This window comes from Streptopelia decaocto (genome assembly GCF_964273445.1).
Source record: "Streptopelia decaocto genome assembly, chromosome: 13".
Taxonomy (NCBI): domain Eukaryota; kingdom Metazoa; phylum Chordata; class Aves; order Columbiformes; family Columbidae; genus Streptopelia; species Streptopelia decaocto.
Window position 1 is genome coordinate 7,048,259 of NC_138668.1, and position 12,318 is coordinate 7,060,576.

The window sequence follows — 12,318 nt, forward strand, 5'->3', positions numbered from 1 at the left end:
TACATTTCTGCTCCCTCCATTTGTAAGGACAAATGTAAAGTAATTGTTTGATATTGCAGCAGTTTCCTCAGGCTCCAGCTCTAATTTCCCACTAATACGGTATTGTCAGGGGGATCAATCTAACCCGGCACCTTCTGCCTCCTTAGAGTGGATTGGAAATGGCTTTTCCACTGTGAGGCTGGGATTTGCGAGTCTCACTGTGAATGTTTTTCTCCTTTAAAAGAAAAATCATACACGAAAAGATCCCATCTTCCTGCAGACGGCTGTTAATCCCCGACTCTCCCTCCGCCTGCCCCAGCTGGCACTGGGTCCCCCCGCAGCTTCTGTGCCTGCTGCTGGATGATAGTGGAAGAGATGCAGATATAGCTGTATTAGATGTCCATTAATTACTTCCAATTTTTTCCTATTAGGGCTCGCTGTACGGTAATCACTTCCAGTAAGGCTTCTCAAACTGGTCCGTGGTTGTGTCACGCCAGGGAGAGCCTGGCTGCAGAATGACACCGACACCAGTTCGTGTAGACACGGGGCAGAGGCTGAAGGCTCAGGCTAAGATTTAGATGCTTGTGGTAAATTGCAACCTTTGACAGAAATGCCTGAGATTTACTACGAAAATCAATAGACGACTCAAACAGTCCAGCACTGGGAAAGGAAAAAACAGCACTCCAACAAGCTGTTATTGATATTCATGAACAGTGGTGCTCATCACAGGGCCTGCTAACGGGCTGGTAAGGTGGATTGCTCCAGGTGGGATGGGGCTACATGTGTGCAGAGCAGGCTTAGTGCTGAGCTGGGATCACAGAGATCCTGAGCTGGGATCAGTGATGCTGAGCTGGGATCACAGTGCCCATCTCCGAGCACCTGAGGATGCAGCCCATTGATCTTGGCTCCAGGCAGGATGCGGATCTGGGAGAATTCCCTGTGTCCAAAGAGGGGACAGCTGTCCCGGCCAGGTCAGCCAGATGTGGGGTCAGAGCAGGGCTGGCAGGAGGTGCGGGGGGCTCAGCTCCAGCCCTGCTTGGGGACGGTGCAGCAGCTCCTGGCTCCCAGCCAGCATGGACAGGCTGTGGCTCAGTGACACCAGGTAGGATCTGCCCATGGAGCTGTGTCCCCAGTGCCTGGCTGCAGGTGCTGTGGGTGCTGCTCTGCTTGGTGCAGCTGCAGCAGGGTGGAGGAGCAGGCAGCTGCCTGTCCCTGCCCGCACAGCCTGCCCGCGGTGCAGCACCTTGCCAGGGTCGGCTGCAGCTGCCAGGCAAGCAAAGCAAAGGACAACTGTGACTAATGCACCAGGAGGTGTGCGCAGGCGGGGGGCAGCTAGCAAAGCATGCAGCACTTGACATTTCAGTGTAATTATGGGCTCCTATAGAACAGCCCATTAAGTTCAGCCATAAATTACTGCTGCTTGTGTCTGATGCAGCATTTGCCCCCGCGGCTGGCAGGAGGTGGCGTTAACCCCAGGTCCTCAGGCACACCAGGCAGTGCCACCACCGCTGTGATGGGCTGTGCCACAGGTCCACTCCTGGCCGTGCTGGGCTGCACCGCTGTCCTGCTGCAGCCCTGCTGCAGCCTACCCCTGCGGCTCTGCCAGACCCGGCAGCTGCAGCCCAGCCCTGCCCTAAGAAAAGCCCATGCGTACGGACCAGTGGTAGCCACTTTTATTTACACAAAGGGATCACATGCTGGACAAGGACACTAGTGCCACTAAAGTACCCGTAACAGCAGGATTCTGTGCTTTATTCACAGGACAAAGTATTGGTACAACATTTTTCATAGACTTCTTTTTCAAGCAGATACATCTCACTGTCCTCATGGTTACACACTGCGCTTAAGTGACAAAAGGCAAAGTGGAGCAGCTGGAGCTCTGCTCGCCCCAGCACCGTGGTGGAATGTGGCCCCATGGGGACAACCCATGGGGACAGCCCCACAGCTGATGCTCGCATTTGGGGTGTATCTGGGGGTGTCGGTTTGCTTGGGGACACAGAGGAGGAACGTGTCTTGGAGCAGCCTGTGCATGGGCTGCACAACAGGGCCATCACTGTGGCCGTGGGGACCATGTGCGGTAACAGCAAACAGGACCCCAGGGAGCAAGTCACGGCCTCGGTGACCTGCGGGATGGGCAGCACCTGCCTGGCACTCACCCGCTGTGGCTGTGGCAGGACTCCGTGTCCTCCTGTCTCAGCTCACGCTGGAGCCTCCTGAGGGCCGGGGATGCCCCTTGCCCACCTCTGCTCGCGGTTCCGGGCAGGACGGGCTGGCCGGGGGGTCCTGGCTCCAGCCCCCCGGGCCCCTCATGGAAGACTGCAGCCTCACATCACCATGGCTCTGCTCCCGGACACTCATTCCCATCTGAAGTCTTGCCCAACTGTTTCATAGAATTTGATATTATAAGGTCTATAAAAGTCCCGAAGCTGCTCAATGACCTCCGGGTCTATCTGCACGTGAGTCCTGCCTTTGGACTTGCCCAGGCAGCGAGGCAAGCTGCTGCTCTCTGACTTCTTCAGGCAAGGAAAGCCTTTTGTCTTGTTGAAGTAGAAGTGCTTGTCCGTAATAACCCGCTTGATGCCCAGGAAGTCCTGGACTTTGCCCATCTCCCCAGCTGGGTCCGTGATCAGCTTCTCCCCGCTGACAAAGTGGATCTGGGAGAGGGGGAAGTACTGGAGCCAGGTCTCCAGGTGCACGGCGTACATCCCAATGCGAATGGCATTCCAGGACGTGTCCACCAGCCCCAGGCTGCGGTTGCGGAAGGACAGCCCCTCGAAGGTGGGGATGTCCGGCTTCTTGGAGAGCGTCTGCGTGTAGTCCGAGATGGCGCGGGTGACCGGGTTCCTCACCACCACAATCAGCTTCGTGTCCCGGGACATGTTGAAGATCCGCCGTGGTGCCTCCTTGGTGACGAAGTAGCTGGGGGTCTTCTCCACCGTGATCTGGCTGTCAAGCGTTCGTGGCATCAGGCTCCTGCAAATGAAGCGGAAGGTGATGGTGAGGAAGAGCTGGGCCAGGCACAGCACTGGGAGGTGGTGTCCACAGCGTGGGGCTGGTGGGTGTCCCCTCCGGGCAGGAGGAGGCAGGAAGGGGCAGGCACAGCTCCTGCAGCGCTGCAGAGGGTCTCTGGCCATGGGTGTCGCCTGCATCCAGCCCCTGGGGAGCACCAGACTGGGGGAAATCGTAGCATCCCTGCAGCACAGCTTAGCACTAATTAAATCATTTGCTTTGACATGTGAACATCCAAATCAAATAAAAACTAATGGGATGGAAAAATGTATAAATTGGTCTTGTACTTCTGTGTTATTAAATCCATCACAGCTAGATTCTTCATGGTGCCGTGGCTTTGGCTGGGACGGGGTGGCAGCACCAGGCTGGCTCTGCCTCAGCCTGGCTGGGGGGACATTCTTCCCAGCCACAGCCTTCTTGTGAACTTGCACAGGATGGGCAAGGGTGGTGGGTCCCCTGTGAAGGTGACAGGGGGACAAGAAGGCACCTTGGTCTAGCGGGGGAGAGGAGCAGCTGGATGAGATCTGTGGAGAGATCCTGAAGAGATGCACCCAGAGGTGTGTGCCAGGCTGCTGAGAGCTGTTGGGGATGATGGCTGAGGCCACCCCCAGTGCTAGCACAGGGCCACTGTCCCCACATCCCAAGTGGCCCCAGAGCTGCCGCCCCATCGGTGAGGGGCCAGGGTGGTGCCAGGGGCTGCACAAGGGGACAGGGGCTGCCCATCCCCAGGCAGCACAGCCCCACACACCGGCACACACTCCCACCAATTTTCCTCATTTGAAAGAGAACAAACTAATTAGTTAGCGTAAATCAAGAGGGCTGTTTAACAGAGATACCTGGGCACAGACGCGGTGTAATTGCCCTTTCCCACTGCTCCGCTCCCAACCCCACAAATCCCGATGCTGATTCCGTTGTTTAAAGACGTCAGTAAATGCTAATGCAGCAGCAGGCACTGCGGCTGTATTGCTGTATCACAAACAGGTTCCATCACAAATCAGCACGGGACGGCTTTATAAGTGATTCACTATTACAATATATTGGTGGAAAATCATAAAACTGCTGTTTCATTAATGGTTCATCTTCAGGCTTGTTAGACTTTCATTACTTGAGCTATTAGGTCCATGTATTCAAGAAATGAAATTACAGGTTCTAATCCATTATGAAAAACACAAAATCTCTGCATAGTAAATTAGTGAAATGAGACAAGAGTTGTTGTTTTTTAAATGGACTCCCAGTGTTTGCTGCTCCTGAACAACAGAGACTGCTGAGACAACAAAACACAACCCGAATAGATAAATAAATCACCAGTGAAGCCATGCAAGGGGGAGAAATGTCACCCAGGCATTCATCTTTACGTTAACTGCGGGATCCCCAGAGCTGCAAGAGCTGGGAAATGCATTGCAAACTTAATTACAGCTGACTTTAAATGATATTTTTGGACTTCTGCTTTCACAGAGTTATTTGCATACAAATAGCATGTCACACAGTTTTAAGGCGCAGGCTCACGTTCAGGTGTGACGGCTCTTGGTAGTGGCTTGTGGCACCTGCAGCTCGGGCAGGAGCCGTTCCTGCCGCTCTGGGGACTGCCCTGGCTCCCGTGACTTTGCTAAGGGTCCCCAGTGGCCGTGGCACCGGCACACGCCAGGCCTTTCAGGGGACAGCTGCTGCATGCCCAGGGCTGGTCAGCGGTCACCTCTGCCAGCACCGGGGTGCTGCTGGGAGGTGACAGTGAAGCTGCCATCATGACCCCACTAGATAACAGGTCCCCCATGATGGTGGAGCTAGGGAGTCACCTCTGCTGCAGGAGGGTCCATCCAGTCACTGTCAGGGCCGCAGGAGAGCCGCTGTCCCCTGGTGTGGCTGAGCCGGTGTCACTGTGGTGTCAGCCATGGGGCAGCAGCAGCACTGCAGACCCAGCCCCGGCCGTGCCGGTGCGAAGGCAGCACCTCACCCTGAAGGAGTTAACTTTTCACCAGCACCTTTCCTAGACCTGAATTATTAATTTTCTTATAATCTGCCTTTGGGCACCCCACGGCCCATACAACGCTCCCACATTAAAGAAACATGCGCTCCCTCGCTGCCTGCACTGCTTTGATGTTGAACATGCGTGAAACACTCTCCCAGGGAGAAATTTGTACAGAAATTCATCAGATGATTGAGATATTGCAGATAAGCGTGCATGGGGTGGCTGCCCATTCGATAATCCCGTTAGAGCCCAGCCCCTCCATCCAGCCTGCGCATCTCCCAGGTCAGCTCGTGGTGTGCAAGAATGTGGCAGCACGTCCCAGGCTCTCCTCAGAGGCTCAGCCTGACATGTGCGTAATCCTGGACTCCATCCACTCATCGGCATAAAAACAAACTGTTTGATTTGGCAAAAAGTCCCCAGTGCTGGCCCCTGTGCGGAGGGCTCTGAGCTGTCGCACTCCCAGCTGATGTTGCTGCTCAGCAGCTGCACCCAGGGCTGCTGCCTGCACAGGCAGGGAGAGGAGCCACCAGGCTGAGAGCCAACGGCCACCAGCTGTGCCGCACTGTGCCATGCTGTGCCATGCTGCACCGTGTGCCACGCCACGGTGCACACAGCCGACAGCCAGCACCGGCTCTCCCCGGCAGCCCAGTGCTGCTGGGCTCAGCAGAACTGCGGGTGGCATCCGCAGATGAAAGCCCAAGCAAAGCTACTTGGAGGTTTAACAAAACTGGGTCAAGCACAGGAGAAACCGAGGTGTGAGGAAGATAAAAATCTCTCCCTAGCTGGGTGACATTGCAGCGGATGCCTGAGACATAGAGACACTCTGGCCGGGAGCTGCACAGCTGGTGCATCGCAGTGCAAGACCCCACAGGGTACATGGGAATCCCCAGCCCTGGGTCCCCCTAGCACAGCTTCCATGTCCCCCCCATCCCACAGCGATAGCGGGTGGGAGAGGCTGGCCCAGGAGCAGGGCTCCTGCGATGCTGCAAGGGGGACTCACCATGTCCCCCCAGCCCACACGGTTCGAGGGAGCTGTACCGTGTCCACCCTGGGAAATGCCACCCCAGGGACTGCAGCTCCGGCAGCAGCTGCCCGGTCCCAGTCCCCTCTGCCACCGCTGCCACTGCCCCGTGCTGAGCCAGCCTTGGACTTAATGATGGATCGGCTGCCTTTAATAAATGTTTATGTTCAAAGAATTTACACCAGTGCTCACAGACAGCTAATGAGGGACATTTCAATGCATAAAGGCAGTGTGAACATAGTAATTAACTTTGCTGCTGATTCATTTTTAATCATTTAAAAGCTCTAGAGATTTGCAGTGTCCTTTAAGTCAACAAAATCTTTTCCAAAGGGCACGCTCACACGCACAAGCTGACGTGTAATTCCCACCTTCCTAAAGGACCATCCTGCATCACCTGAGGGTCTGACAGAGCCCAAGGCCAGCGCTGTATGGAGCGTGGCTGGGGTGAGGGCTGCCCGGGACGGTGCTGCCCTGCTCACCGGCCCGTGGGTCACAGAGAACGGCTGGGCTCTGCCTGCCTCCCTTTTCCAAGGCAACTCCTTCCATAGGTAAAACTTCAAAAATTAATATTCATTTAAAAAAATCACCTAATATGCCCCAGCTGCTGCAGAGATTCCTTAACTAAAAGCTGTCAGAGGTATGACCCACTTGGTGACTGTCAGCGCTCAGGAGTGCAAAGGGATGGCACAACTTGCCTGCACCGTGAACAAACCACCCTGACCCCACAGCGGGTCCCACAGACCCTGTGTCACACACCAGCGCTGACAAAGAGCGACTCCAGCCATGTCTAAGGCACCTGCTGCCAGGGACACACCTGTGACACAGACATGGTGCTGAGGACCCAGGGCTGCAGACACCCACCTCCTGCTGTCCCTGCTGCCAGCCCGACGCAGCAGGTACCGCATACACCGCACCCCCGGGCTCACACCGTGGGGCAGATCCACAGACAGCCCTGGGTGGACACCCGGCTCACCAGGGACTGGTGTTCTCTGCTTGTCAGCATCATGAAGCAGCCATGCCCACAGCCACGCCAGGGTAATGAGCTGGATTTTCTGACACGGAAGCAAAGGTTAAAACAAACTGCAGCATTTACAAACAAGGTCACGGCAGACAGAGCAGGAACAAGCATCATTAATATTGAAGGCTTGACGCCCTGCGTGGAATCACCTCCCTGCATTTCTCCCAGCACTCAGCAGGGGAACCCTCCCGGGGCCGGAGCGAGGGTCTCTGGGGCAGCCGGGACCCTCAGGGCGGGCAGGGCTGCTGCCCACAGCAGACGCAGGCAGGACGGTGACCAGGGAACACGCTGCCTGCGGGCAGCTCCTCACGCTGAAGTCTCTGCTGAGGGTTTTGTACCTGTTCCTCAGAGCCAGGGCACTCTCTGAAGTCAAGGAAATTTCAAAGCATCCTTGAAGCTTGCTGCCTTCCTCTCTTCTTACTAATTAACTTCAGCAAAATGCACTGTCAGTCAAGCCCACAAAACAGCCCGAGTCGCTGGGCAAAGCCTAATGGGCTCCAATTTGTGTGTGCGCCAACCTGGCCATTAGCAAGGAGCAATTAGCAAGGCGAAATGCGGGAGCTGGGTGTGCGCGCTCCTTCCTCTCCCTCCCGCAGACATGGGGGATGAAGCTTGCTGGCTGGGGTCTGCTCCCCGGGACAGCCGCAGTGCCCCCACGCAGCAGCACCACAGCCCTGGGAGCACCCAAACCGCAGGCGGGGGGGCAGGCGGCAGAGGTGCCAGTGTAGGGTCCCCCAGTTGCACCGGCACACAGGGGAGCCCTGGGACAGTAGGGCAGGTGGGTCTGCACGGGAGCTGCCAGGCTCTGCCCCGCGTCAGCCCTGCCACAGCACAACCCGTGGGGCAGAGCGTGCTCAGGACACAGCCAGAGCTGCCAGGAAAAGCCCCTCTCTGAGAAAATAATACTTGAACATCTGGCAGGGCTACTCAGGAATCCCAGGGAGAAAAACTGCACCCTGAGATGCTGTAATTAGAGTTATCACTCAAAGTTAACTGCAAATCAAACAACACTGTCTTCCCTGTGTTCTGGAAAATATTGAAGGTTATTGGCACACGCCACCTGCAGCAGGAAAAAGCTCTATATCGAACATTTAGTCCAGGATTGGTAATGAATCGATATTCCCCAGTAGCTGGCTGTTTGGTTTCAGTTGTCTTAAAACAGATCTTGCTAAAAATACCTTTCCTGTAGTGTTTCTCTAGCTAATGAGGTGGATTAGAGAGGCTGATGGGAACTGGAAATGGAGTGGTGTTTTGGCCTGAGCAGGCAGGTCCCAGGCGGTGGTCTGGGGGCAAGGGAGGGATCTGGCTCTGCCCAGCGTGCCCATCCCCAGTCCAGGCTTCCCGGGGCGCTGGCAGCAGCTCAGGCAGGAGGCACCATGAACACAGCATCTGGCAGCAAGCACGACGTCTGGAGCAGGCAAGGACAGGCGGATCAGGAGATGTCCCCTCCTGCTGGCTCTGCCACCTCCGCGTCAGAACAACTCCAGGGCAGGGGAAAACGTGGAAAAACAGGAACTGGTGTGTTCAAAGCAGAGGGGCTCAGCTCCCACGCTGCTCTCAACTGCATGAATAACTACTTGGTCCCACCACTGAGTCCCCACTGGGGCACAGAATGGGAAGGACGGAGCCAGAACAGGCACTCGGCTGTTCCAGTAGCAAGCGGCTCCCACAGGCAAAGTCTCTGCTCACAACAGGAGAAACCTTTGCCTTCCAGGGGTCTGTGTTCTGGGTGACCTGTAGAGACCCCACGGCACCACCACGCTCCCCAAGCCCCCTCACCAGCAGCTGCCATCCCTGGCACACACCACGGGCACAACCCACGCTCCTGCACCTCAGGCTCTTGGCAGAGCGGCAGGAGCTCATCACACTGTGGGTTAGACCTACTCCACATTTAATTGCTCCACTTGCAAGGAGGAAAATCAATTCCACGTTTTATACATTAGCAGCCTCTGCTCTTAAGTTCTGGCACATTTGCGAGGTTAAAAAAAAAAAGTAATAAAACCAGGGAAGTGTCATTTAATTGTTTTAGCTGAACTAATTTGGAGGCTCCACTGCTCTGGCACGATCTCTCCATTGATCTAGAGGCGAAGCCAGGACCCGGGCAGCAGGTTGCTCACCTAGCTGGGCTTCCATCACTGCCCCTGCCTCGCTCAGCAGCTGCTGGTCACCACTGCCACTCGGTGTCACAGGCTGCAGCCCTCCAGGTCACACATGGGTGCCTTCACATGGAGGATCTCAGGGTGAACCATGGCTCAGAGCGGGAGGTCGGATGCTCCGTACTCACTGCCACAGCCCCTCGGTGCCCAAGTGTGAGTGGGAAGGGGACCCTGCTCCTGCCTCCACGACCAGCACCACACTGGGTCCCTGTGGGTGCCCTTACATGCCCCAGGTGGGCTCTGTCTGGGGCGCAGCCCTTTCCTCTCATTCAGACAGGTGCTGGCAAGCGCTGCCCTGGCTGGGCTCTGCAGCCCTGTGCCTCCTGCAAGGAGAAACAAGCACGTCTGCAGGAGCAGCACCGCGAGGTCGGTCCTGCGCTGCCTGCGAGGCTCCCAGCACCCATGGCACACGGGAAGCATAAGAACTATTAGGTGATGCAGGATGGGTGACAGTGTCTGATGTTCACGGGGCGGGAAGATGACATGGACCTGCTGAGGGGTGAGAGCAGGCAAAAGACACTGCTGCAGCTGCTCTCCAAAGGAGGGAGGAACTGGGAATGCTGTAGGACAGCCTTAAGAGAGGGAAATGGCTTCAGCAACCTCCACCCAAGACTGTCCTGGCTCTCCTGTCACCTCCCACGGGTACCACTGCAAAAGGAGCTGAACATTCTTGGTTGCAGGGTCTGCTGTGACCCAAGCACAAGGTAGAGCAGCAGACCTGCCTGCATCTGCAGACAGCCCTCCCCGGGCAGTGCCCAAGCTGCCTCCCCAGGCTACAAGGGCTGGAGCAGCAGCCCAGTGCTCAGCAGGCAGGAACCGCACTGAGCTCACAGCCAGTAATCGGCATCCTCACACCACAGGTACGACACAGCCCTGCCCAGCCGGGAGACAAACCAGGACCCCAGCAGAGCTGGGAGCATCATGTCACGGTGCATTCTGCCCTGCTCAGCAGCTGATGAGTGCCATCCTTCACCGGAATAGGGGATATCTGTGTTGGGAAACCACTGTGAGACAGCAGAGCAAGCAAGCTCAGTGGTGGCCCCATGGGCTGTTCCCCCCACCCACCATGATGCTCCCTGGCTCTGACCATGCCAGGCAGCCTTTCCCCTGCTGTGAGCTCAAAAGAGCTCGGGGTCAGACCAAGCCCTGCTCTGCCTTGCAAGGCTGATGCCCAGCACAAGCACTGCAGCCCTGCCTGAGAGCAGCACAGAGCTCCACAACAGCACAGCAAACAACCAGCAGTACACTGGGTCATGCACGGCGGGGAGCAGGGGGCAAGCTGCCCACCGCACCAAGTGCAGGGCCATGGGCAGGGGGTGAGCCCACGGGTGATGTGACCTGCTCACAGGCGGTACTTGCTGCCTCTCTGTGAGCGCCGCTGAGTTCCTCAAAAAGCCTTTACTGAAATTAAAATCCCACCACCTCCTGCTGGAGATGCACCCACTGTTCCCTGCACATTATTAGAGATCTCAGATAGACCTGCTCTTATCTGAGTTCAGACAGACAAGACAGCGCAGGACAGGGACCGCTCCTCTCACAGAGCCAGAGATAAAATCTGCTGGTGGAGGATGCTGAGGCACGCTGAGCAGGTCTGCAGGGAGGGCAGCCATCCCGTCCCGTGGGTTAGTCAGTCGTGTTTTGGAGACCCCTTCACGGGGGCAAGTTTTTCCTCAGGCAGGACAGGAAACCTGTTACCGTCCCGGCGCCGGTTCCTTCAGGGCTGGGGCGGCCACAGCAGCCATGTTCCCACGGCCGGGGGAAGGGGTTGCGCAGGGCTGGGGCACGGAGGTGCTCCCGGAGCCAGCGCGGCCCCGTTCGGCACTGCGGGAGGAGGAAGAGGAAAAACTCCCCGAGCGCGGCCGGGCGACAGACTCCACCGGCAGCACAAGCTCGCCCGTGCGGACCGGACCGGTCGCTCCCGCCGAGGATCGCGGCAGCGGGCGAGGACGCGAGACCTGAGTCCAGCACCGAGAGCACCGGCAGAGGAGAGAGCAGGGGGAACCGAGCGGGGCCGCGCTGGGGGTGACCGCGGTCCTGCCGGCCGGGCGGGGCAGGGGGTGCCCAGGGTTGCAGGGACCGGTCCCGCAGCGCCGGTCTCACCTGTACCACTCCAGACCGCGGTCGTAGTTCCTGTCGAAGAAGTGGGGCTCGGTGCCCAGGGCGCGCACGTCGGGGTGCACCCGGATGAACTCTAGCACGGCGCGGGTTCCGCCCTTCTTGACGCCCACCACGATGGCCTGCGGCAGGCGCTTGGTGCCCGGGCGGGCTGGCCCCGGGGCGCTGCCGGCCGGCGGGACGGGGGGCTCCCGCGGGCGGCGGGCGGGCGCGGCGCTGCCCGGGGGCTCGGCGGGGGGCGGCCGCCCACAGGGCCGCGACTTCTGCAGAAGTTTCTTGGCGGCGGCGCTGCGGGCGGGCGCGCAGCGGGCGCGGGGCGCGGCGGGGCCGCCGCAGCAGCAGAGGAGGCTGTAGCAGAGGTATGAGCAGGAGAGCGACAGCGTGAAGAGGACCAGGACCCTCCGCGCCAGCCGCCGGGACGGAGCCGGAGCCGCAGCCGGGGCCCGCCCGCTCGGCGCCCTATGCGCCATGGCTCCATGGGGCCGCGCCGCCGGGCATGGCGCGGCCCGGCCCGGCGCGCCGCTGCCCCCGGGGCCCCGCGGCGGCGGCGCCCCGCACCCTGCGCGGCCGCTCCCTCATGTCCCGGGGCTACGCGGCAGAACGGCCGGGCCGCGCCGGGGGACTGCGCCCGCCGCCGCGGCCCCTGCGCGCCCGCGGCCCCGCCGCCGCGGCTCCCATCCCCGGCGGGCGCGGCGCTCGGACGACAGCAGCACTGGCTCTCGCCTCCGCGGGAAGTACCGGGGCAGCGGCGGCTGCGCTGCTATTTAAGGGGCCGCCTGACGTCAGCTCCTCCCGGAGCCCCCGCGATCGCTCGGCGGTCGCAGCCTCCGCCGGACCGGGCCGCCGGCGTTCTCCGCGCAGAACCCTCCCGCCCGGGACGGGGCTGCCCTGGGGCTAGGGCTGGGATCTGACCGGCCTCGCTCCCCTGCCGGCTCTGCCCAGCCCTGCCCAGGCGCGGCTCTGGTCCCGGTGCGAGCATCCCGCCCAGCCCCGCCCCGGCCGGTCCCTCGGGCTTCGTCGTGCCGTTGGGACTGGAGGGCAGGGACTGCGGCGC

At 59.1% G+C, this 12,318-nt stretch overlaps 1 protein-coding gene across 1 annotated transcript; it reads right to left on the bottom strand.

Annotated features, from left to right (window-relative positions):
• Positions 1–1,638: 1,638 nt before the first annotated feature.
• On the bottom strand, positions 1,639–11,734 carry HS3ST2 (heparan sulfate-glucosamine 3-sulfotransferase 2; the record flags this gene model as incomplete). The annotated part of the gene is made up of 2 exons (XM_082064121.1): positions 1,639–2,952; positions 11,250–11,734. 2 exons carry the CDS (start codon positions 11,732–11,734, stop codon positions 2,334–2,336), a joined length of 1,104 nt encoding a protein of 367 aa, XP_081920247.1. The 3' UTR covers positions 1,639–2,333.
• Between the last annotated feature and the right edge of the window lie 584 nt (positions 11,735–12,318).